The sequence below is a fragment of the Bufo gargarizans genome, chromosome 6 (assembly GCF_014858855.1).
Source record: "Bufo gargarizans isolate SCDJY-AF-19 chromosome 6, ASM1485885v1, whole genome shotgun sequence".
In the NCBI taxonomy this organism is placed as follows: domain Eukaryota; kingdom Metazoa; phylum Chordata; class Amphibia; order Anura; family Bufonidae; genus Bufo; species Bufo gargarizans.
In genome coordinates, this window is record NC_058085.1 from 384,172,700 (window position 1) to 384,195,592 (window position 22,893).

At 43.2% G+C, this 22,893-nt stretch overlaps 1 protein-coding gene across 1 annotated transcript in view; it reads right to left on the reverse strand.

Annotated features, from left to right (window-relative positions):
• Nucleotides 1–22,893, reverse strand: part of LOC122942263 (ovostatin-like) — a 91,118-nt gene that overhangs the window by 36,952 nt on the left and 31,273 nt on the right. Inside the window, exons 12-21 of the mRNA XM_044299766.1 lie at nt 17,300–17,530; nt 16,417–16,474; nt 15,307–15,449; nt 15,073–15,222; nt 13,512–13,679; nt 12,859–12,940; nt 8,957–9,095; nt 6,117–6,348; nt 1,920–2,043; nt 771–889 (exon numbers count right to left, since the gene is read on the reverse strand). Of these exons, the coding sequence (XP_044155701.1) occupies nt 771–889; nt 1,920–2,043; nt 6,117–6,348; nt 8,957–9,095; nt 12,859–12,940; nt 13,512–13,679; nt 15,073–15,222; nt 15,307–15,449; nt 16,417–16,474; nt 17,300–17,530 (1,446 nt within the window). The remainder of the gene's footprint in view (nt 1–770; nt 890–1,919; nt 2,044–6,116; nt 6,349–8,956; nt 9,096–12,858; nt 12,941–13,511; nt 13,680–15,072; nt 15,223–15,306; nt 15,450–16,416; nt 16,475–17,299; nt 17,531–22,893) is intronic.

The following is a 22,893-nucleotide window of genomic DNA, read 5'->3' on the forward strand; positions in this document are numbered from 1 at the left end:
TGGGAGAGTGTTGTGGGCATGCTCACGTTCTATTGACTTCTATGGGAGAGTGTTGTGGGCATGCTCACGTTCCATTGACTTCTATGGGAGAGTGTTGTGGGCATGCTCACGTTCCATTGACTTCTATGGAAGAGTGTTGTGGGCATGCTCACGTTCCATTGACTTCTATGGGAGAGTGTTGTGGGCATGCTCACGTTCCATTGACTTCTATGGAAGAGTGTTGTGGGCATGCTCACGTTCCATTGACTTCTATGGGAGAGTGTTGTAGGCATGCTCAAGGTCCATTGACTTCTATGGGAGACTGTTGTGGGCATGCTCACATTTTTTTTACTTCTATGGGAGAATATTGTGGGCATGCTTACAATGTACTGATTTATGAGATTGTTGTGGTCATGCTCTGTGATGTGCACTAGTTGTAATTAAAACTTGTTTATTTTGTTATGGATATATAGTGGGTGTCCCTCCAGTATTTTATGAGTCACTTTAGATTACCTTCAAAATCAGCTTTTTAAAATCTTACATCTATCATGAGATATAACCTCTTGAATTTACAGGCCCAAAGCCTGAGGCTGCATTACTGATATATTTTTATGATATCATGCAACAATCTACTTCTACCTCAATTTCTAGATCCTAGCTGGATGGAATAATGATAATTATGTGGGTCTATCTGTGGATGGTGATCTGAATCAGGGTATATGACAATACTTGACAAAAATCAGGAGGGGACATATCATCAGAATCTCAAAACTGAAATCCACATTATTCACCTCGACAATAATGGTCTGTATCACAGTATCCTTGCGGGGGGGCTGAGAAGGATCATTGGTTCCATCACATGTTTGACCAATGTAGGTAGTCTCCGCCGAAACAGTAAAATTGATAACCCCTGGTAGAAGGGTTAAAATAGAGATAGTATGTGAGAACTGCAATTCTATGAATTGAAAAGGGTTCCCATGAACATTTTAGGGGTGGTCCCTTGCACTGCACCAAGTGCAATTCCCATTTTAAAGGGGGCGTCTCACCTCAGACATTGTTGGCATATCGCTAGAATATACCACCAATGTGAAATAGGTACAGTTCCCACAGTAGGTGCAGGACCATCTCTTATCCAAAGAACGGGAACCTCTGAAGTAAATAGAGGGAAATCGCGCATGTGCAGCCACCCTCCATTCCTTTCTATGGAAGTTGCGAAAAAGGTGAGCGCTGGCTTAGCTATTTCCGGTAGTCCGATGGAGGTCAATAGAGTGGTGGCTACCCTTGCGCAGTGCACTCCTACATCACTTCTATGGGGCTTCCAAAATTGCTCTCGTCTACTTTCAGAACCCCCATAGAAATGAATGAGAGCATGCTGTGCATGCGTTCTGAGCTTTCCTTCAGTTTTGGTGACCCATTCTGGAGATAGGTGCTGGTCCTACCTTTGGGACCCACACCTATCTGACATAACGATATGTCATCAATCTCTGACACCATAAATGCCATTTAAGCATTTATGGCACATCCTCAGGATCTGTGTTTATTTTATCCTCTGTTATCTTGATAGACAAAGGTCCCAGAGCTGAACCCACATACCAGTATCTGATCAGTGCGGATTTGACTTCCAGCACCCCAATCGCTCAGCTGTTTGAAGGAGCCACGTTGTTTGGGCCGGCACTGCAGCCTCATACTCTACCAAGCACAGCTCCATACTTTGTATGGTGGCTGTGCTTGGTACTGCCGCTCAGCCCCATTCGCCTGAACAGGACTGAACTGCACATAGGTCATGTGACTGATAAAAGTGACCTCTCCAGCCTAGGAGGAAGCTATGGTGCTCCTCAAATAGCTAATTGGTTAGTTGATCTCATATTGATGAGCTATGATGATCAAGGAACCCAGCCACCCCATTCAGGTTATAAATTTGAGGGCAGAAGAATTCCTACCTAATGAGGTCGCATTTATGTTCCAGATATAGGAGGCTCTCTCTTCTGAGCAGATGCATGCATTCTGTTCTCCCTCTTGCAGTGCAGCTTGATAATCATCAGACTTCGACAAACTTACTAGGATCTGTAAAGAAAGGACATACAGGAAATTGCCTAGAGATGGAGCTGGATGATTTTAAACGGATACTAGATAGGATACCAGTTGGAGAAACTTTTACTCCTTTTAGGGCTCTTTCACACTTGCGTTGTCCGGATCCGTCGTGTACTCCACTTGCCGGAAGTGCCCGCCGGATCCGGAAAAACGCAAGTGAACTGAAAGCATTTGAAGACGGATCCGTCTTCAAATGCTTTCAGTGTTACTATGGCACCCAGGACGCTACTAAAGTCCTGGTTGCCATAGTAGGAGTGGGGAGCGGGGGAGCGGTATACTTACCGTCTGTGTGGCTCCCGGGGCGCTCCAGAATGATGTCAGAGCGCCCCATGCGCATGGATGACGTGCCATGCGATCACGTCATCCATGTGCGTGGGGCGCCCTGACGTCACTCTGGAGCACCCCGGGAGCCGCACGGACGGTAAGTATGCTGCTCCCCCGCTCCCTGCTACACTTTACCATGGCTGCCAAGACTTTAGCGTCCCGGCAGCCATGGTAACCATTCAGAAAAAGCTAAACGTCGGATCCGGTAATGCGCCGAAACGACGTTTAGCTTAAGGCCGTATCCGGATTAATGCCTTTCAATGGGCATTAATTCCGGATCCGGCATTGCGGCAAGTGATTTGGCCAGAGCAAAAAGCGCAGCATGCTGCGGTATTTTCTCCGGCCAAAAAACTTTCCGGTTCTGAACTGAAGACATCCTGATGCATCCTGAACGGATTTCTCTCCATTCAGAATGCATGGGGGTAATCCTGATCAGGATTCTTCCGGCATAGAGCCCCGACGACGGAACTCTATGCCAGAACAAAAGAACGCAAGTGTGAAAGAGCCCTAATTAAATGCAAAAATCCCCAAAGTTCCCATAGTAGCAAAAATAATGTCAACCAAGGTTTTAAAGACTTGTTCTGCAGCTGCCACCAGAGGTAGCATGGCTTGCTGAATACCATTTAACTCCTTTAAAACCCGCCTATTTTGGGCCTAACCTAAAGGGGTTGTCCCTGCTCAACATTTATATAGATAGTACTGTTGAGCAAATCGAAGTCCATGAACTTCAGGGAAGATTCGATTTGCCGCAAAGCTGAATTTCCTTGTACTTTGTGGTAACTAATCGATTTCCCTGAATAAGGGCCAGATGCCGCCATCTTAATTGAAGATCCCGTACGAAAACCAGTGCACGGTGGCGTATGACGTCACCATGCCAGCCGAGGTGGTGACGTCATCACGTACCTGGCAATATTTCGTGCTGGATCTTCAATCAAAATGGTGGCAGCCGGCTCTTCACGATCAAATGGATGAGGTAAGTAATATTTTATTTAATTTTTTTATTGTACATTTTAATAGTAATGTCAGATGCCGCAATCAGTGATGAATGTGGCATCTGAGGGGTACAATGACGAGGAGAGACACAATTGCCATTCCCTGTCATTGCACCTACTATTTACTACAGAAGTAATTCATCACAAAGCTAATTTTTTTTGTATAATTCGGCAAAGCAGCCGAATCACATTCTCCAATACTTTGCTCATCACTAATTTCTAGGATATGCCGCAAATGTCAGATAGGTGTGGGTCCCACATCTGGGATCCGCTCCTATCTCCAGAATGGGGCCCTCAAAGTTAAGGAGAGTGGACCGTGCATGTGAAGCACTCACCTATTTTCAGAACTTCCATAGCAGTGAATGGAGGGTAGCTGCGCATGCGTTGCTGTTCTTCCTTCACTTCTAGAGCCCTATTGTAGAGATTTGTGCAGGTCCTACCTCTGTCATCTGCTTCTATATGCCATAAATGTTGAGATGGGACAACACAACCTTTTAAGAGCCGGCATTTTTTTTAATTTTTTTTCATCCTCATCACTCAATCAAGAGTGATAACTTTTTTATCTTTCCGTAGTCTTTGCTTTTTGCTGGACAAGTTGATATTTATCAAATGCAACATTTTAAAGTATGTACAATTCAACAAATAACTATTATACATTTTTTGAGGTAATACAAATAAACAACACCATTTTTTTTTTTTTACAGCTTTCACTATGTAACATAAATGATCGGTTGACTTTATTGAGTTATGATTACACTGATAAAATATTTTTTCAATTATTGCACAATAAAAGCATCACATATTTTTTGTAGAAGGACTTTTAGTTTGAGAAACAAAAAGAGAATTGCAGATACGATACCTTTAAATGGCTAACAAAAATGGATGAAGCATTCGAGACAACTTCATTAGGCATGCTATAATTAAGAGTCTGAAGAAACACAACTGGAAAGTCTGTCTTGGTATCTTAACTCCAACAAACCCTTGGCCTACTTTTGGTACATCAAGGATATCTTGATCATGGATGGACTAAACTAATAAAATTTCAAGAACGATTCCATGAATTTCATCACACCATAAACCTGACACTGACGTATTCAAATACAGCAATCAACTTTCTGGACACCACCATTAAAAATTCAAAACAGCTCCCTAGATCAAAAGCCTATAGCCTAGATCAATAGGCCTACATAGCTGAAATGGGATAGCTAGCTGCCACCCAAAAGACATTAAAAAGTCCATCATTTACAGTCAGGCTATCAGATGTTCCCGCATATGTTTCCACCCAGCAGACAAGGACGAATACTTAAAATTTCAAAAAGACATTTTTACATCAGGGCTACCATCCTGCTTCAATGGATGATCAAATCACCAGAGCCACCAGAAGTCAACTTTTCCAATACAAGGAAAAAAAGAGAACCATTGTGTACTTTTGGTAGTGCCTTACAACCCTTACAGCTAGAGGTACTAAGAAAACCCTCAATAAAAAAATTATATCATGTCCTGTACAAGGATGACCATGTGAAATTGAAACTCGAAGATTCTCCCCTGCTATGTTACCTACAACCTTCCAATCTGAGAGATGTTTATGAGATCTTTGTCATCTGACACACAAAAAGGAACTTAATCCTGCAGTGTGAGCAGATGCCATTAATGACCACAGATAGGATCTGGATTCCCAACACGCAGTAGGAATATATGATTCCTGGGTTATTTACATATTCCGCATCCAATGTGGTGGACCTGATTTAGTGCACTAAATGTCCTATTTGCGGGTCTCCATGTTGGAAAAACAGACTGAAAACTCAAAACAAGTCTGAGGTCTCATCACCACACAATTGAAGAAAGAACATTTTCCTTCGGACAAATATTTTTGAAGCCAAGGATACAATGAAGACATATGAAAGCAGTCGTATTAAAAGGCAAATTTCAAGTCCCAAAGAGGCAGAAGGATTTGGAAACGTGTATTTATGACATACTGAACACAAGACTGAATTTGTCACAAGGATCTAAAGAATCTGCTCCAGAGATAGTGGGGCTGGTGGTCCTTTACTCAGGCCGGTTATTAGACCAATTGTCGTGATGCTTATACAAACACTCGTGGCTGATATTTGGCCTATGCAAAGGTAAAGAGGAACAGCACTCCAAGTAGTTGAAATAGCTCTTCTGGGTACTCGCTGCCACGGGTTATGGTCCAACGCGCCCCAACAACATTTATCCTCAAAAGATGAATGATGGAAGCGGCACTTCAGTTGAGATAGTTGCATCTTGAATAAACTATCACAACTGCATCTTTACCGAGTGCTGCTTCCATTTTTCAGCTTTTGTGAATTGGCTTATACAAATATGCCACAGATCACCCAATGAATGAGCAAATGCTTGTGTCTCTGGCATGGCCTAATAGGTGCACTATGATGGCAGACCTGGATAATATTAGGCCCCTGGCTGCCATGTTAATGCATCAGCAATCCACGATCATGTCACAGGGGCCAATAGCTTGAAAGAGAGAACCCCTACCGTCTATCTAACTACTACCACTATTGACTATGGCATCTATGGGGCATCTAAACTGCTGGAATCAGAGTTGTCTCTGTTCCCAGTAGATGCAGCAGGACCAGGGCTCTGTAATACTGTGCCTATGAGACCACCATGATGATAATGTATCTCACGGGGCATTAAACACCAGCCGCACTTGACATACATTTTTGACCCACCACATTTCACTTCAGTTACCTTCACACATTGCTCCAGATAGTTGGACACAAAGGCACTCAGGACAAGCAATTCTCCTCGAATGAAGGAATAAGGTAGAGACACCTCTACGAAGAATGGGAGGAATGTGGTGAACTCTGACGGACTCTTCGTCATCCCAAACCCGTCCGTTTCAGACGTGCAGATCATGGAGCCCTCCCACTCAGTGATGGTATCAGGAACTGTCTGAGATATATTGCCATGGCCTTGTGAACTGAAGCACATACAGAAAGAAATTGGCAAACTAATTGTAAGCTTTGAGGAACAGGAAATGAGATATCTCATGATATTTAGATAGATACAATGACAGAGGCAGATAGCACCATGGTCCAAAGAGATCTACACAATTAGATTGGTCCTTCAGAATATGTTCTTAGCATGTTGCAGGGTTTTCCAGGACCAGTTTCATATGTGATCTGTGGAGTTAAGACTCTCAGTATCCTTCTTAATCAGCTGAATGAAGGGGCCATGGTTCACATCAGTTCAGTCCCATTCAAATAAGGAAGGGGTTGGCAGATTGGCAGGAGTTCGGGGACTTTAACCCCTCCAAATCAAAGAGTGATGGCCCTATCCTAAGGATAGGTCTTTAATATTACACTTTGGAAAACCCTTCTAAGACCTTATCTACATTTTTGTTTCCTGTGTGTCAGTCAAGATGAATGTCATTGTATTACTATTTTGGCAGATATACTAGTATGCAGATGTAATATTTTGCAGACTTAGTTTAGCTTGTCATTTGGCACCAGCAGGTATAGGTTTTAAGAGAGAGATTTATCATAATGTACTTTAAATATATATTGGCGGAGAGCTACAAACTTGTTGTTATATATTATATGGTTGCCAAGTCAATTTTCCAGAATTTCAAGTTCAAATCGGTGTGCAGTGCCCCAGAGGACGTCTGCAAAGTGTTTGTTATTGCTGAAAGAGTTAATGCCTTGTACGTATGTGATCCCAAGAGCTGTCTATAGGTAGGACTATGCAGTTATTATGCTCTAGCTCAGCAGAGGGAGGCTAGCCCTGCCCGACAACACAGGAACTGGTTCAACCTGGCTCTGCCTGTGAGAGAGGCAGATACGTGTGACCCTGTGTGAATCTGAAGCCAGAAAATAGCATTTTTTCCCCCAGGAAAAACACAGTTTCTATCATGTATAAGCTGCCAGAGAACAGCAATTGTGCCAGTAGACTAGGCCTGAGGGAAAGAGAACAGATATCTGCAGACTGTCTAGGGTCACAAGGCCTTATTAGCAAAGGAACACTCGTTTATGGCTATGGACTTTGCTGCTTTGTGGAGAGGAGAGGGTATGGATTGTCATCCAGATCTAGAGATCTGCACCCTGCAGAGGGAACTGCAGTACTGATTGTGATAGATTTGCACACCAATGATCATCTTGGAAAGATTGCATAGTGCTTAGAGAGAAACTCTGGGACCACTACTACCATCATTGTTGCCTATGCACACCTGTTGGGAAAAGCAAGCTCTGTGAAATACCTCAGAATTGTGCCTGATATATGCTTGTACTTCATCACCCATCATCCACAGTAAAAAGACAGTTTTTTGTTGATCACTAAACTGGGCCTGGTTTTTGACTCCACCATCATCCACCACCGGCTCCTGAACCTGACCTCCTGCCTTGCACCCCACCAAACATCCACCATCATGGGCACCTTACCTAACACCATGCAGGAGCCTCAAAAAATCCCAGGAAGTGCCCTGAGGGTGCAGCCTCTATCCACTGCAGTCCAAGGTGAGGACTGCCACTTCCAACATAGCCACTACCACTCCACCCATCCTCCACATCTTTCTTCTGGACACCCTGTTCTGTATCACTAGATACGATTTGCATTAAAAAAAATTAGTGACAACTTTTATGGCAGCTTTAATGATGACTATTAGAGATGAGCGATTTTTTGAAAAAGAAAATTTTGACAAGAAATTTGATTTGTTACGAATTACTTCATCACGGATCCCTTTCCATTGTATGGAGCAGACGCAATGATGGGGAACGTCGATTGTGCTGCCCCCGCATCATTTAACCCCTCAGAATCTGCATTCAACGCTGATCGTGGCATTTGTGACTCACATTCGGCTGCTCAGGGGTCAATCAGGGGTTAAACATTTTTTTTATTCACCTTCCCATGTGATCACTCTGGGCGCGCACGGTGACGTCACCGCACACATCCAGCGTGATCACGTGGTGACATCATCACACTTGCCGCAGGTCCTTTGGTGGGTTTTTGTCTAACAAGATGGAAGCAGACGACCTCTCCGCAAGCAAGTGGATGAGGTGAGTATAATTTTTTTACCTTCAGTCACTGTTTTAGGAAAAATGTACTCCTTACCACGAAGCAGAAGGAAATTCAGCTTCGTGGTGAATCGAATCTTTCCTGAAATTCGAATTGAAGTCCACTTTGGATACTATGATTTGCTCAACACTAATGACCATATTAGTTGCCACCCAGGTGAGCATCTCAGGAACCCCCTCTTCAAGCTAGAACAGAGCCATTCTTACATGGACCTGGTCATCTACGCACCATATGGTCACCATTCATTTTAATAGAATACTATACGTCCAGAGAAAACATCAGCCATGATCACCGAAGGTTAGAGAGGCTGGTAAATTTTTGTCCCTGCAGGGGAGCATTGTCTCAGAAAAGCAAAGCTCTTACCGCTATTTTACTGTGGGGTCTACTGGGCAGGGTGTGATCCTGTATGCCTATACTTCACTGCATTTCAGTGGTGCTATATGTCTGGAAATCCTCCCAACAATTTAACTCTGACGGGAGGCTCAGATAAAACGTAGCAAAAAGACATGACTACTTACTCAGCCGTTACCATTGTCCACACCCAGGTGTCCGAAAAGTTTCCTCTAACTGTTTCAATTGTTTTAGATCCTCCCAATGTACTAGCCATATAGGGAGCAGGGGCATGCTGCGCCATCTCTTCAGCCTTTGGAAATATTCCTTAAACAACATAAAAAAATCTGAATCGATATTTGGTAGATGAGAAGATAAGTTCCGCTGATCAAGAGTCATTTCAGATTATATTTTATATTCGTTTTTGCATAATTTACTTTAAAGGGGTTTTCCAGGATCTTGATATTGAAGACCTAGCTTCAGGATCGGTCATCAATATTAGAGTGCCGCGGGTCCAACTCCCGGCAACCCCACCAATCAGCTGTGAGAAGTGGCCACGATGATACATCAGCGCTTAGGCCTCTTCCTAGGCCAGTGACATCACGTTCATCAGTCACATGGCCCAGGTGTAGGTGAGACCCTTTCAAGTGAAGGCGCTATACAATGTATGGCAATAATAAGCTGTGAGGAGGCCACGGCGCTCACAGGATTGCTGTGGCCACCTCAAACAGCTGATCTCATATTGATTTTGTAAAACATTAGACTGAGAGGTGTGGCCCTCCAAGGTTATAAGGTCTTATTTACATGTTTGTGTCTATGATGACATCTAATGATCAATGGTTCATCTGTGAAGATGTCTGTGAAGGATCAGTGTTTGGTCTGTGTGTCTGTTTTTTACCCTTCGTGTGTCATCGGTATTCCACGGACACTGCTCAGCTAAAAATCTAATTTTAGAGCATCTCCTACCACTAGTCCATGAAAAACCACTGACATGCCATCGATGTTCTGCCAGTGGTTTTCACGGACCCATAGACTTCAATGGCTGTGTTTAGTCAACACCATGGACCAAAATAGTGCATGTCTCCAGTGTGTGAATTAGGCTACTTTCACACTTGCGTTGTTGTTTTCCGGCATTGAGATCCAGCAGAGGAGCTCAATACCGGAATAAAACATTTCTGTTTAGACCTCATGCATTCTGAATGGAAAGAGATCCGTTCAGGATGCATCAGGATGTCTTCCGTTCCGGCAGCATTCTGTTTAGTGACCAGACATTTTGTGTCCGGTCATAAAACCAAAATAAAAAATAATAATCAGGCACTGAAAACAATGTAAGTCACCCGTTGACTTTCAATATATTTAGTGACAGATCTGTTTTTTTTACTTTTTGATTTCACACAACTGAATCCTAACGGAACGGATGCCTCCTGATGTGCTAAATCAAAACGGATCAGTTTAATTCTGGTATTGAGATGCTATGCCGGATCTCAAAACAGGAATTAACAACGCAAATGTGAAAGTAGCCTAAGCCATTAAAGGGGTTGTCCAGGTTCAGAGCTGAACCTGGACATCCCTCCATTTTCACCCCGGCAGCCCCCCTGACATGAGCATCGGAGCAGTTCATGCTCCGATGCTCTCCTTTGCCCTGCGCTAAATCGCGCACGGCAAAGGCATTTTTCTGAGTTCCGGTGACATACCGGGCTCTCTATGGGGCTGACAGGCAGCCCGGTGACGTCACCGGCACTGATGGGCGGGATTTGGCTCTGCCCTAGCCAGTAAAACGGCTAGGGCAGAGCTAAAGCCCGCCCCTCAGAGCCGGTGACGTCACCGAACACACTGCTGGGCGGAAGTTACCGCCCGGCAGTGTGTTATTGAAAACACAAGAGCCTGTGCCCTGCGCGATCTAGCGCAGGGCACGGGAGCGCATCGGAGCATGAGATGCTCCGATGCCAGGCTCAGGAGGGCTGCCGGGGTGAAAATAAGGGTATGTCCGGGTTCAGCTCTGAACCCGGACAACCCCTTTAACATGGGCCACCTTCACCCACTGGAGATATGATACATAGTTACATAGTTAATACATTTGAAAAAGAAGTTCAATGCAAAGTCATCAACTGCAGCGCTGAAAAGTAGATAAGTAGATACAGTTGCAAGAAAAAGTATGTGGACCCTTTGGAATTATATGGATTTCTGCACAAATTGGTCATAAAATGTGATCTGACCTTCATCTAAGTCACAACAATAGACAATCACAGTCTGCTTAAACTAATAACACACAAATAATTAAGTGTTACCATGTTTTTATTGAACACACCATGTAAACATTCACAGTGCAGGTGGAAAAAGTATGTGAACACCTAGACTAATGACATCTCCAAGAGCTAATTGGAGTGAGGTGTCAGCCAACTGGAGTCCAATCAATAATATGAGATTGGAGGTGTTGGTTACAGCTGCCCTGCCCTATAAAAAACACACACCAGTTCTGGGTTTGCTTTAGACAAGAAGCATTGCCTGATGTGAATGATGCCTCGCACAAAAGAGCTCTCAGAAGACCTACGATCAAGCATTGTTGAATTGCATAAAGCTGGAAAGGGTTATAAAAGTATCTCCAAAATCCTTGCTGTTTATCAGTCCGCAGTAAGACAAATTGTCCATAAATGGAGAAAGTTCAGCACTGCTGCTACTCTCCCTAGGAGTGGCCGTCCTGTAAAGATGACTGCAAGAGCACAGCGCAGACTGCTCAATGAGGTGAAGAAGAATCCTAGAGTGTCAGCTAAAGACTTACGAAAGTCTCTGGTATATGCTAACATCCCTGTTAGCGAATCTACGATACGTAAAACACTAAACAAGAATGGATTTCATTGGAGAATACCACAGAGGAAGCCACTGCTGTCCAAAAAAAACATTGCTGCACGTTTACAGTTTGCACAAGAGCACCTGGATGTTCCACAGCAGTACTGGCAAAATATTCTGTGGACAGATGAAATCAAAGTTGAGTTGTTTGGAAGAAACACACAACACTATGTGTGAAGAAAAAGAGGCACAGCACACCAACATCAAAACCTCATCCCAACTGTGAAGTATGGCGGTGGGGGCATCATGGTTTGGGGCTGCTTTGCTGCGTCAGGGCCTGGACGGATTGCTATCATAGAAGGAAAAATGAATTCCCAAGTTTATCAAGACATTTTGCAGGAGAACTTAAGGCCATCTGTCCACCAGCTGAAGCTCAACAGAAGATGGGTGTTGCAACAGGACAACGGCCCAAAGCATAGAAGTAAATCAACAACATAATGGCTTAAACAGAAGAAAATACGCCTTCTGGAGTGGCCCAGTCAGAGTCCTGACCTCAACCCGATTGAGATGCTGTGGCATGACCTCAAGAAAGCTATTCACACCAGACATCCCAAGAATATTGCTGAACTGAAACAGGTCTGTAAAGAGGAATGGTCAAGAATTACTCCTGACCGTTGTGCACGTCTGATCTGCAACTACAGGAAACGTTTGGTTGAAGTTATTGCTGCCAAAGGAGGTTCAACCAGTTATTAAACCCAAGGGTTCACATACTTTTTCCACCTGCACTGTGAATGTTTAGATGGTGTGTTCAATAAAAACATGGTAACATGTAATTCTTTGTGTGTTATTAGTTAAGCAGACTGTGATTGTCTATTGTTGTGACTTAGATGAAGATCAGATCACATTTTATGACCAATTTGTGCAGAAATCCATATCATTCGAAAGGGTTCACATACTTTTTCTTGCAACTGTAAGTCCATCAAGTTCAACCAGGGGATAGGTGAGGATGTGAATTTTAGAAAAAGGGGAGCAAAACCCAGATTTCTACACATTTTGTTTTGCGTGCTGTTTTACAGAGGTCAAATATTACTGCATTCCAGTGCCCTAAATACGGTAATACCTCCACACAGAGCTCAAGTAATACCACCACCATTCAACACCTAAATTTTTTAAATGCCACCAAACAGACTATAAATAATTCAGTAATACAATGCCAAATGATAGTGCCAAAAATTGACAGAACATACAAACCCTATAGAATGTTGCTGTGAATACCTCAACTAATACCACTGCATATAGTTACCTTGTGGATAGATATAGTTTTTCAGGCTGCACACCTCAGGCTTTCTCACAGTCACGTCTGTCCCCACAATTAAGCCTATATTCTAAACAAAAGACCAACAATTGGGGAACTGAATAGAGGGAAACCTGCACAAAAATTCTTATTCATTTTGTTCTATTGATAATTACTTTTGTTAATTTGATAATTAGCTGTCATTAAATATGAATATTTTTTTACCAATTTGACCAATTTGGTTCCCAGGTGCTGGTGGGGAGCTGATGTAGGGTTGCTTTCCATTGAAATCTATGAGAATTATGGAACCCACCAAATGACCACAACATTTTCAGTAGCTCCCATGCTCTCCACTGCCAACTGGGAACAAAACCAGTCAATTCTCAGGATCTCCAGCGGTTTCTCTATTTTCAGGTTCTTTGGTGTCCAAGGCAGAGATCAAAAACTAAGCCCCAAGAAACCCCACTATGCAGAAATGGCAGCCCACATACTAGAATCTGCAGATGTGGTCAACATGCTCTACTAATAATGTAGAGAAGGCTGGCTTTAGCTGTCATGGCTTCCTGTGCTTCAGAACCTACTCATGCCGCCATACAAAAGCACCTCACATTATGCACATATAGAGCACAAATACACCTTCCAAACAGGACAACGCTACTCACCTTCAGGTAATTATATGTATCTCCATCAGAATCACTACTCACAGGAACATAATAATTTCCATTATAAAATATCTGTTTGTTGGGATCCTGACAGGGGGGTCCCGGCTCCTCAACATTGAATTGTCCAATAAAATATCCTGAGAACCAGTTCTGCAGTGAGGAATATACCTGATGGAGAAATGTTGAGCAACTTGATGACAACATAAAGACCATAAAGATGGTGAAAAAGCTTAAAGTACTCTATGACCACACCAAGAGTGGGAACACCCTGGACCACATGGGAATGTGGAGAATGAAGGCATTAATCCCTTTAGTGCAGAACTTGAGTACCTTGGAGCCTTCTATAACATAGTTTGGATGGTAAAGCCAACAACTACATCCCAACATGCTATAGAATATACTGATATCACTGCCCAAAAGGCCAATTATGTCATACTAGAAAATAATAGCTGGTCCCCACCTCCAGCCAAGGAAAAGCTCCCCATCTTTAGAGGTGGCAAAATCTTAGGAAAAAGAGAATGTAACTAGGGTGAAAGGGGACAAGTGCTTCGTCTGATGATAAAGTGGTGGAATAAATCTGTACCTTGAAGGAGTCCCATGCTAATATTAACTCTGCAGTCCCTTCTGCTATAAGTACCTTACTCCTCCCTGCATATTTTATAGGAGCATAGTTATGTAGTGAAAGATGTCTGGTTTAGATAAAATATAATTTTCAAATTGAAAAGTCTGGAATTCTGAGTCAATAGAGTGGAGCACTCAAGGGCTACAAAGTGTTTATGGACCTGGAGGATTAGACGTGTTCTCACATTAAACGGACAGCCCATTGATTTCTATGAACTATTTGTAATGTCTAATTTCTCCTGAGGGGGTGCTCCAGAGAAAGTGGAGGCTTACTAATAGGTTTTCCTGCAGAATACAGCTGATCATTGGGGGTTCTAATGTTGTGATCAGCTTATTATTAGAGTCCAGATGGGTGAATTTCTTAGAATTCGATTTGTGTCCAATTTGTCCAAATTGGCCATCTGATTTGAGTTCGAATAAATTTAACCCAAATTGAAAGTGCTCTAATTGCTTCGAAAAGTCTTCCCCTCCCCCTCTTCTATCCCTCACTGTCTCTCTACCCCTCTCTCTCTCTCCCTCCCACCTCCCCTGCCCTCTCTCCCTTTTTCTTTCTTTCCCCCTCCCTCTTACTCTGTCTTTCTTTCTTTCTTTCCCCCTCCCTCTTACTCTGTCTTTCTTTCTTTCTTTCTTTCTTTCCCCCTCCCTCTTACTCTTTCTTTCTTTCTTTTTTTCCTCCTTCCCTCCCACCTCTCAACCCCTTTCTCTCTCCCTCTCATCCTCCTTCTCTCCCTCTTTCTCTACTTTCCCTCTCCCCTCCCTCTCTCTCTCTCCCATTAATTTTTGGGTCACCGATGAGAGATCTTAACCTTGAAGGCTCTACAAGAGGTGTTCAAAAGGATGGCAGGTCATGGATAAGCAGCATTTATATGACGTTGACGTTGAATTGCAATGTTTTTGAGATGTTGGAATCATGTATAAAGAAATGTTTAAAAACATGTACTGCTTCAGGTGTCATCCTTGTGTCTGGTTGGAGAAGAAGTATACTGGAGTCAATCACTTTGACTGCACACAGAGATCCTGGAGATGCCGATATCTGTAGGTCAACATTGGAGGCTGGAGGTCCAATTTCTTTAGAGAAACTTAGCGATACCTAAAAAATTTATTTTTAATTAATATTTTCTGTAAAGTCTTCATCGCACAGCACTGTCCCGTCTGTTCTTGGTATTATCCATACCTCATTTTTGAAGCAGCTTTCAATATTCAATGACCTGGTGTCTGCAATGAGCTCTGTTTGTAGAAGGCTGTACACAATGAGGTCCGTCCTGAAGGCGATTTCTGAAGTTATTGGGAGGTCAAAAGAGAGAGTCCCATTCATAGCTGTAAGACAAGTGGGAGATATTTTAGATGATCCATATGATGGTTCTCTCATCTCCTTCTCTGTTACTAACATTGGCAATTAGGGATGCACTATGAAACGAAATGAGAACTTCACCAATGACAGCATCTTAATCCTAGAGGACGGCATTTCAGAAGATATAAAGCCTATTTCCAAAATATCGGGGGGAGAGAATATTCTACATTTTTTAAAACAGCACTTGAACCTGAATAGTTTTGTAATTGCATGTAATGAAAAATGTAGTATAGCCATTGAGTTATTCAATAAAATGTATTGGCATAGTGCCACTTGCTGTTCCTTATTGCCCCCCTATTATCACCCTTAGTAACATCGTTGAGGTGGTCACACATGCTCAGTTCTATCCTTAAACTGCCACCAGACAGGTCTTCTTTTAGAAGCCGAGACAGTTACAGGCAGAGAGTTGCAGCAGAATGGCCATGCCCTCTCAGAAAGGACATTTTCCTGAGCAACCAGCTTGAAATAAATCTAGCAGAGCAATTGTAGCAATGCATGGGGAGATATCTGGATCCATGAGAGGTACAGGGCCGGTTCTAAATTATCATGTTCTATATGATAATTTTTTATTTTTTTTACATTAATCATGGGATAACCCCTTTAGCTATTGGCTTCAGGCATGTAACAATACAATATATGAGGCAGCACGTTGGCTAAGGGATTAGCAATGGGTTCCTTTGCTAAAATATGGCCAAAGAAGATAACATCTACAAGTAGTTTGCATGTTCTCCTCGTGTTTACGTGGGTTTCCTTGGAGTACTAGTGGAAGAGCTTATGAAGCATGCTACAATAGTTTATGTGCAAGAATGTAAAATTGAAGGCGTAAGAAGATACCGGACTACTTCATAGACTTCATCCGTAGACCTTGAAGCAAATCTGAAGCATAGGCACAGAATGTACCTTGAATACCCACAAATAAAGCCCACGACTCACCCGGACTGAGCTCAACATCTTGCTGTCCAGACTGAACTATCCGTGATCTTGACATAGTCTGGAAAGTACATGGAACATGTCTTTATAACTTAATACCCAAATCCCATAAGCCCAAAAATAATGCTTATTATCAGAAGGCAGAGATGTGTGCACAGAGGATGTACTGCAGAGACATGAGGTACAGGATGGCTCCATAGGCTTCAATGCGTGCTGTTTTATAGCATAATTTTAATACATCTGTGAACTTTTATGGAGCCACCATACAGCTGTGTGCATGACACCTAAGGTTGGAGCTTACAGGGGTTGTCTCATTATGACGGGGAGCATATGGATGAGACTGGATGAGTTTAAATAGACAGCTCCTCTGTAAGGGTGGATTTGCATGTGGGTTTGAATGCAGAAGATAAGGATTCTCTAATGATTTACAGTGGATTACACCTTTTACAATGCAAAGGGTGAAATCTGCAGCAATTTTGGAGCAAATCCACACCCAAAATTGGGACAAAATCTGCATGCCATGTCCCTGGTGTAAACTTAGGGTGGATTCATATGTACGATAATTTTGAACCAGAACCAAATCTGCTGTTTTGGTTGTGGGTTTCGAAGCACAAAGTTAAATTTGCAACAAGTCCATGGCAAATCCACATCTAAATCTGCATCTACATGTCTTACCATATGTGTGAATCCCCTCACCCCTTCCTGGCTCTAGTTCCTATGGACCTAAAACCTTCATGTATTATGCGGACAGCCATTCATAGGCTATACTGTAAATAATACATAAAATTCCACCTTTTTTCCCTCCAACCTTAGACCTTTGATCTTTTGCATATATTTTTGGATTCTACCACCCCGACATCTTCTGTCACCACATTCAGATACTCACGAGATAATAGAACGTGGCTTTAGTAGCCCCAACACCAACCCCATCAGCGCTCAGAAGGAACTGAACCTCAATCTTCTGCTTCTGACCACATTGTAGGGTGCCCTGAAGAGGAATGATCTGCAGGAAGCTTCCGGTCTCCGAATAGAAGCGAAAGACAGTGTATTCAGTGGTTGGATAGTCAGGACCTTGCCACCTACTGTAATAGCACTGCTCTGTATTCAGGTAACTGGCCTGTTAAGAACAAAGGAAAGGTAAAGAAAGAAAAATGTATCATAAATTTATATTTCTATTGTATTGTATTCACAGGCATAATTGGAGTCTACAATATCGTCTCTGTATTTGAAGCATGTGTAGTACCCCAGTACAGGCACTATCATTCCTACACCTATCTAATGTCTCTAATGGTTAACAAATAATGTCATCTGTGTATTTAATTCCAGGTCCTTTGATATTGTGCCTTAATAATATTGCTATGTAACACATGTATTGTTATCAAATGTATTGTGCCTGGTTGTCCAGCAGGTGGCAGTGTATCTGGCAGAGGGAGATCTTTAGGGCAGAAGTGGGCTTGACATGCTTCCTACCAAGGGAAGGGTTGCAGGAAGCTAGAGTGAGTTGAGTTGAGAGTGAAGTTGAAAGCTAAAAAGAGAAGAGAAAACATGGAGCAGTGAGGGGAGTGCCCCCCCCCCCCCTTCCTGCAGCATGAGTTTTCCAGGGGAAGTAGCTTGTAGAGCACCATGGCTCCAGGCAGTTCACAGACTGAGTATTATGAGGGGGTCAATGGCTAAAGGCACTCCACTCAAAGGTACAAGAACTGCTAGAAAGTCCAGTAACCAGACTGAGGACAGAGATTAGTACAGTAGCAGAGGGAGAAAGCAAGGTCTCCAAGTTTGCCTGCCAGTTTACACTAAAATCTGCTGAGTCAAGAGAAAGATCAAGTATTGTCTGGATGCAAGTTTACTCAAGTAAAACTGTTGAAGTTTACTAAGTATGGACTCGACTTATTCTCTACCACCTACGACTCTCCCCTTTATTGCTAAGAAGCCTAACTCTGGGGAGTGACGGTATCCAGGTAGGATCACCGGAACACACAAACTATTAAGACTATATACCACTTGGCATTCCCCACACTGGGTCCCGATCATGTCCTGGGGACAGCATGTTGCATATGGGAAACACGTAAACTTTAAGTAATGGGCATAGGAATGGAAATGTCATATAAACAACATGTAAACAATATGGGAATGTAAGTCATACCCAAATACTATATGTATACTAGAAAGAGGCATAAGAAAGTCAATAAAAAAGACGGCGATGAGTCCTAAGTCTTCAGATCGTCATCAGATAGGTAGCCCTGAGCTCCTGGAGAGCCCTAATATTATTAACCACTCCAGGTCACATGTGAAGCTATTGCCCCAATACTAAACCTGTCACTGAGGTTGGGGGAAAAATCTTCCTCTAGTGACAATGACAGTTTGGCTGAACTAACCAGTCCAAGCATATCCTGTTTCCAACCTGGACAACTCTGCCAAGTGATGGCAATAGAACTTCATTCAATCCCCAAAACTTTACCACATTGGGTTAATCTGACCATTGATGGTAGTTCACCTTTTGGCAAGAAAAACATTCCTGTCAAAAAACTCAAGGGATCAACTCAAGGATTTTGTTAGTGTAGGTACTTACCTGAAGAAAATCAGAAGAGAATAAATTGAGACTATTTACCTAAAAATTCAGGCCCTCGAGACGCTACATAAACTCTCCCTTTCCGACCTACAACTTGAGGAATTGACGAAGCTAAGAGCAGAATTGAAAGCCCTCTTACAAACCAAAGTAGCCAAATATTATTTAAACTCTCAACACAAATACTTTGCCCATGGAGACAAGGCTTCAAAATTCATGATGCACAAAATAAAAAGTAGGAGATCCAATAATTTTATCCATCAGCTAACCTGCCCCTTAGGAGTCCCAGTGTTCTCTTCTACTCAAATTGCCACTCAGTTTCTGTGAAGCCCTCTACAATTTACCTCCTACCAACGCTCCAGATGCCCATAAGTCTCTCATTTCTTCGTTCTCGACTCAGTGTCCCTACCATCCTTGATTAATTCACAAAAGCGAGCTTTAGTATCTCCCTTTACCTTAGATGAACTGACCGCTGCCCTTCACCAACTAACAGTGGGCAAATGCCCAGGCCCAGATGGTCTTCCTGCCTCCTATTATAAAACCTTCCAGAGCCAACTCCTTCCCCATCTCCTAGATGTTTGCAATCTCACTCTAAAGGGTGACCTTCTCTCCAGAGATATGACGATAGCACACATCACTTTAATAGCTAAAGAGGGAAAAGATCTAAAACAATGCGCCAACTACAGGCCAATCTCATTACTTAATTTAGACTTAAAGTTACTTGCTAAAATGTTGGCCAACCGCTTGGCTAATTTCCTCCCCCTCTTGATACATAGAGACCAGATGGGTTTTGTTCGCAATAGGGAAGGCAGAGACAATACTTCCAGAGTCATAAATATATTGTGCCATGCCTCTGTATCCTCGAAACCTCTACTCTTACTGAGCATGAACGCTGAAAAAGCGTTTGACAGGATTAATTGGACGTATTTGAGAGAAGTTCTGCTGCGCTTTGGACTCCCTGGTCTCAAAATACAAGCTATTTTTGCAATGTACTCACTAGCTATGGCTAAGGTTATGGTCAATAGAGTTATGTCCTCCCCCTTCCACATCTGTAATGGCACTAGACAGGGGTGCCCCCTGTCACCCTTACTATTTGTTTTAGCTCTAGAACCTCTTTTGGCCTCATTGAGAAAAGACATTAACATCAGTTAATGCTGGCGTTAAGCTGGGAGGGCATGAACATAAATTGGCGGCCTTTGCTGATGATGTCATAATAATGACCATTAACCCTACAGTCTCTCTCTCCCTTATACAAAATCTACAAAACTATAGCATAGTTTCTAACTTCAAAGTTAATGGGGAAAAAAAATCTTATTATGAGTACTGGTCCCCCAGCACACATCAAACAGGCCTTAAAGGTAATTCACCCTTTGACTGGTCATCCCCCTTTTTGACTTACCTGGGTGTAAAGATAAGCCCATCTGTCCCTGATCTCTTTGCACTAAATTATACCCCTTTGCTCCAATCTATGATTAAAGCCATAGACAACCTTAATCTTCGTGCTCCATTCTTATCCTGGTTTGAACGTAAGAATCTTCTCTCGTCACTGATCATACCTCGCCTCACTTATCTCCAGCAAGTTCTCCATATCCCTATACCTAAGTCTTACTACGAATCTCTTAGAAAAAAGTTCAGTTCCTGTGTATGGAATGGAAGGAAACCAAGACTCTCATATTACCAACTCTCAAAGCCGGTGTCTGCGGGAGGGATTGGTCTACCAGATCCTGAACTATATGGTGATGCAACACTCCTTTCTAGAGCAATAAAGTGGCTACGAAATAGTCCTGAAAAGTCTTGGGTCCCATTGGAACAACAATTAATGGGTAGACCCTTACGGTCTCTACTTTTGGGAAGCCAAATTTCCGACCTCTACCCCCCCCCCACCTCATATCCAATTTTGCGAGCTACCCTGAATGCATGGAAATGGTCAATTTCTACACACTGCTCAATCCCATTTCCATCCCCACTTCTCCAGGTCAGGGATGTGTTGGGTACGATCTCCCCTGACAGGTTGTCTTCCACCCCAAAAGAATTATGGAGCGCATCTACCCCCATTATCTTTTTTCCTGAGAAGCTCTGGAGCCATTACCAGTGTTAGTGACATGAAAGAGATCCTAAATCCCCAGCCTAGTGGTATAACCATAATCACATATCTTAGAATGTTCATGACCCGCAATACAGGAAAAGGTGAACTTCTTCGCCCAATAGTATGGCTTGAATCTCTGCTCACTGATCCAAAACCACCTAAAAAGCTTATCTAGCAAATATACAATAAGTTAAGATCAACTCCTGTAACTATAAAACCAGCCTTTATCCGACATTGGGAAAAAGACTTAGATAGAGACCTCCCCCTCTCCATGCTCCACAAACTCTTCCTTTCTGCCTTTAAATCGTCCAGATGTGTTAGGATCCAGGAAAATAGTTATAAACTCCTATCCAGGTGGTATATAACCCCAGACAAATCTTTCCTCTTCTCAGAGGGCTCCTCGGATGTTTGTTGGAGGTGCCGGGGTGACAGAGGTACTTTTTTGCACATCTGGTGGGATTGCCCCAAAATAAACAAATGGTGGAGAAAAAAACTCAAGGGATCCACATAGGATGACTATAGTCCTAAGTCAATCCCTCCTAATGGTCCAGGATCCTGCCATTCTAGGCAGGATATTGGGTTCATCTCGCTAACTGAACTGAGGCCTGAACTGAGGTAACCTTTCAACATGGCTGACTTGGGGCAGCATTGACTAGTGACAGATCAACTTTAAATCTTTGCAAAGTGTTGACAAGACCCCCTGAATATTGTTGGGACTGTTATAATTTAACCCCATAAAATGCTTTGTGTGAATTGTGTTGGTTCATTTCTTTTTACCACTGTAAGTCTACAGTAAAGCACTCTAAAACTGTTAATGCTTTTTCCCAATATGGCACAAGTAAGATATGAGCCCTAACGCTATGATTTGTGGGAAATAAAACAGTAGTGGCCCTCTGCTGCACACAACTACCACATAGCCACAGTGTACTGCATCCAGGGCCGGCCTTAGGCCTTTAGGCACCCTGTGCGAAAAAGCTTTACAGCGCCACATAGTGACCACGCCCCTCAGTAACCACGCCCCTCAGTAACCACACGCTTTCAGTGGTCACACCCATTTCTCCAATATTGGCTCCATTTAAAACCTTCCATTCCGTTAAGGGCTCTTTCACATCTGCGTTATTGTCTTCCGGCATAGAGTTCCGTCGTCGGGGCTCTATGCCGGAAGAATACTGATCAGGATTATCCTAATGCATTCTGAATGGAGAGAAATCCGTTCAGGATGCATCAGGATGTCTTCAGTTCCGGAACGGAACATTTTTTGGCCGCAGCAAATAGCGCAGCATGCTGCGCTTTTTGCTCCGGCCAAAAATCTGGAACACTTGCCGCAAGGCCGGATCCGGAATGAATGCCCATTGAAAGGCATTGATCCGGATCCGGCCTTAAGCTAAACGTCGTTTCGGCGCATTGCCGGATGCAACGTTTAGCTTTTTCTCAATGGTTACCATGGCTGCCGGGACGCTAAAGTCCTGGCAGCCATGGTAAAGTGTAGTGGGGAGCGGGGAGCAGCATACTTACCATCCGTGCGGCTCCCGGGGCGCTCCAGAGTGACGTCAGGGCGCCCCGGGCGCATGGATGACGTGATCGCATGGATCACATGATCCATGCGCATGGGGCGCTCTGACGTTATTCTGGAGCGCCCCGGGAGCCGCACGGACGGTGAGTATACTGCTCCCCCGCTCCCCAGTACTACTATGGCAACCAGGACTTTAATAGCGTCCTGGCTGCCATAGTAACACTGAAAGCATTTTGAAGACGGATCCGTCTTCAAATGCTTTCAGTACACTTGCGTTTTTCCGGATCCGGCGTGTAATTCCGGCAAGTGGAGTAC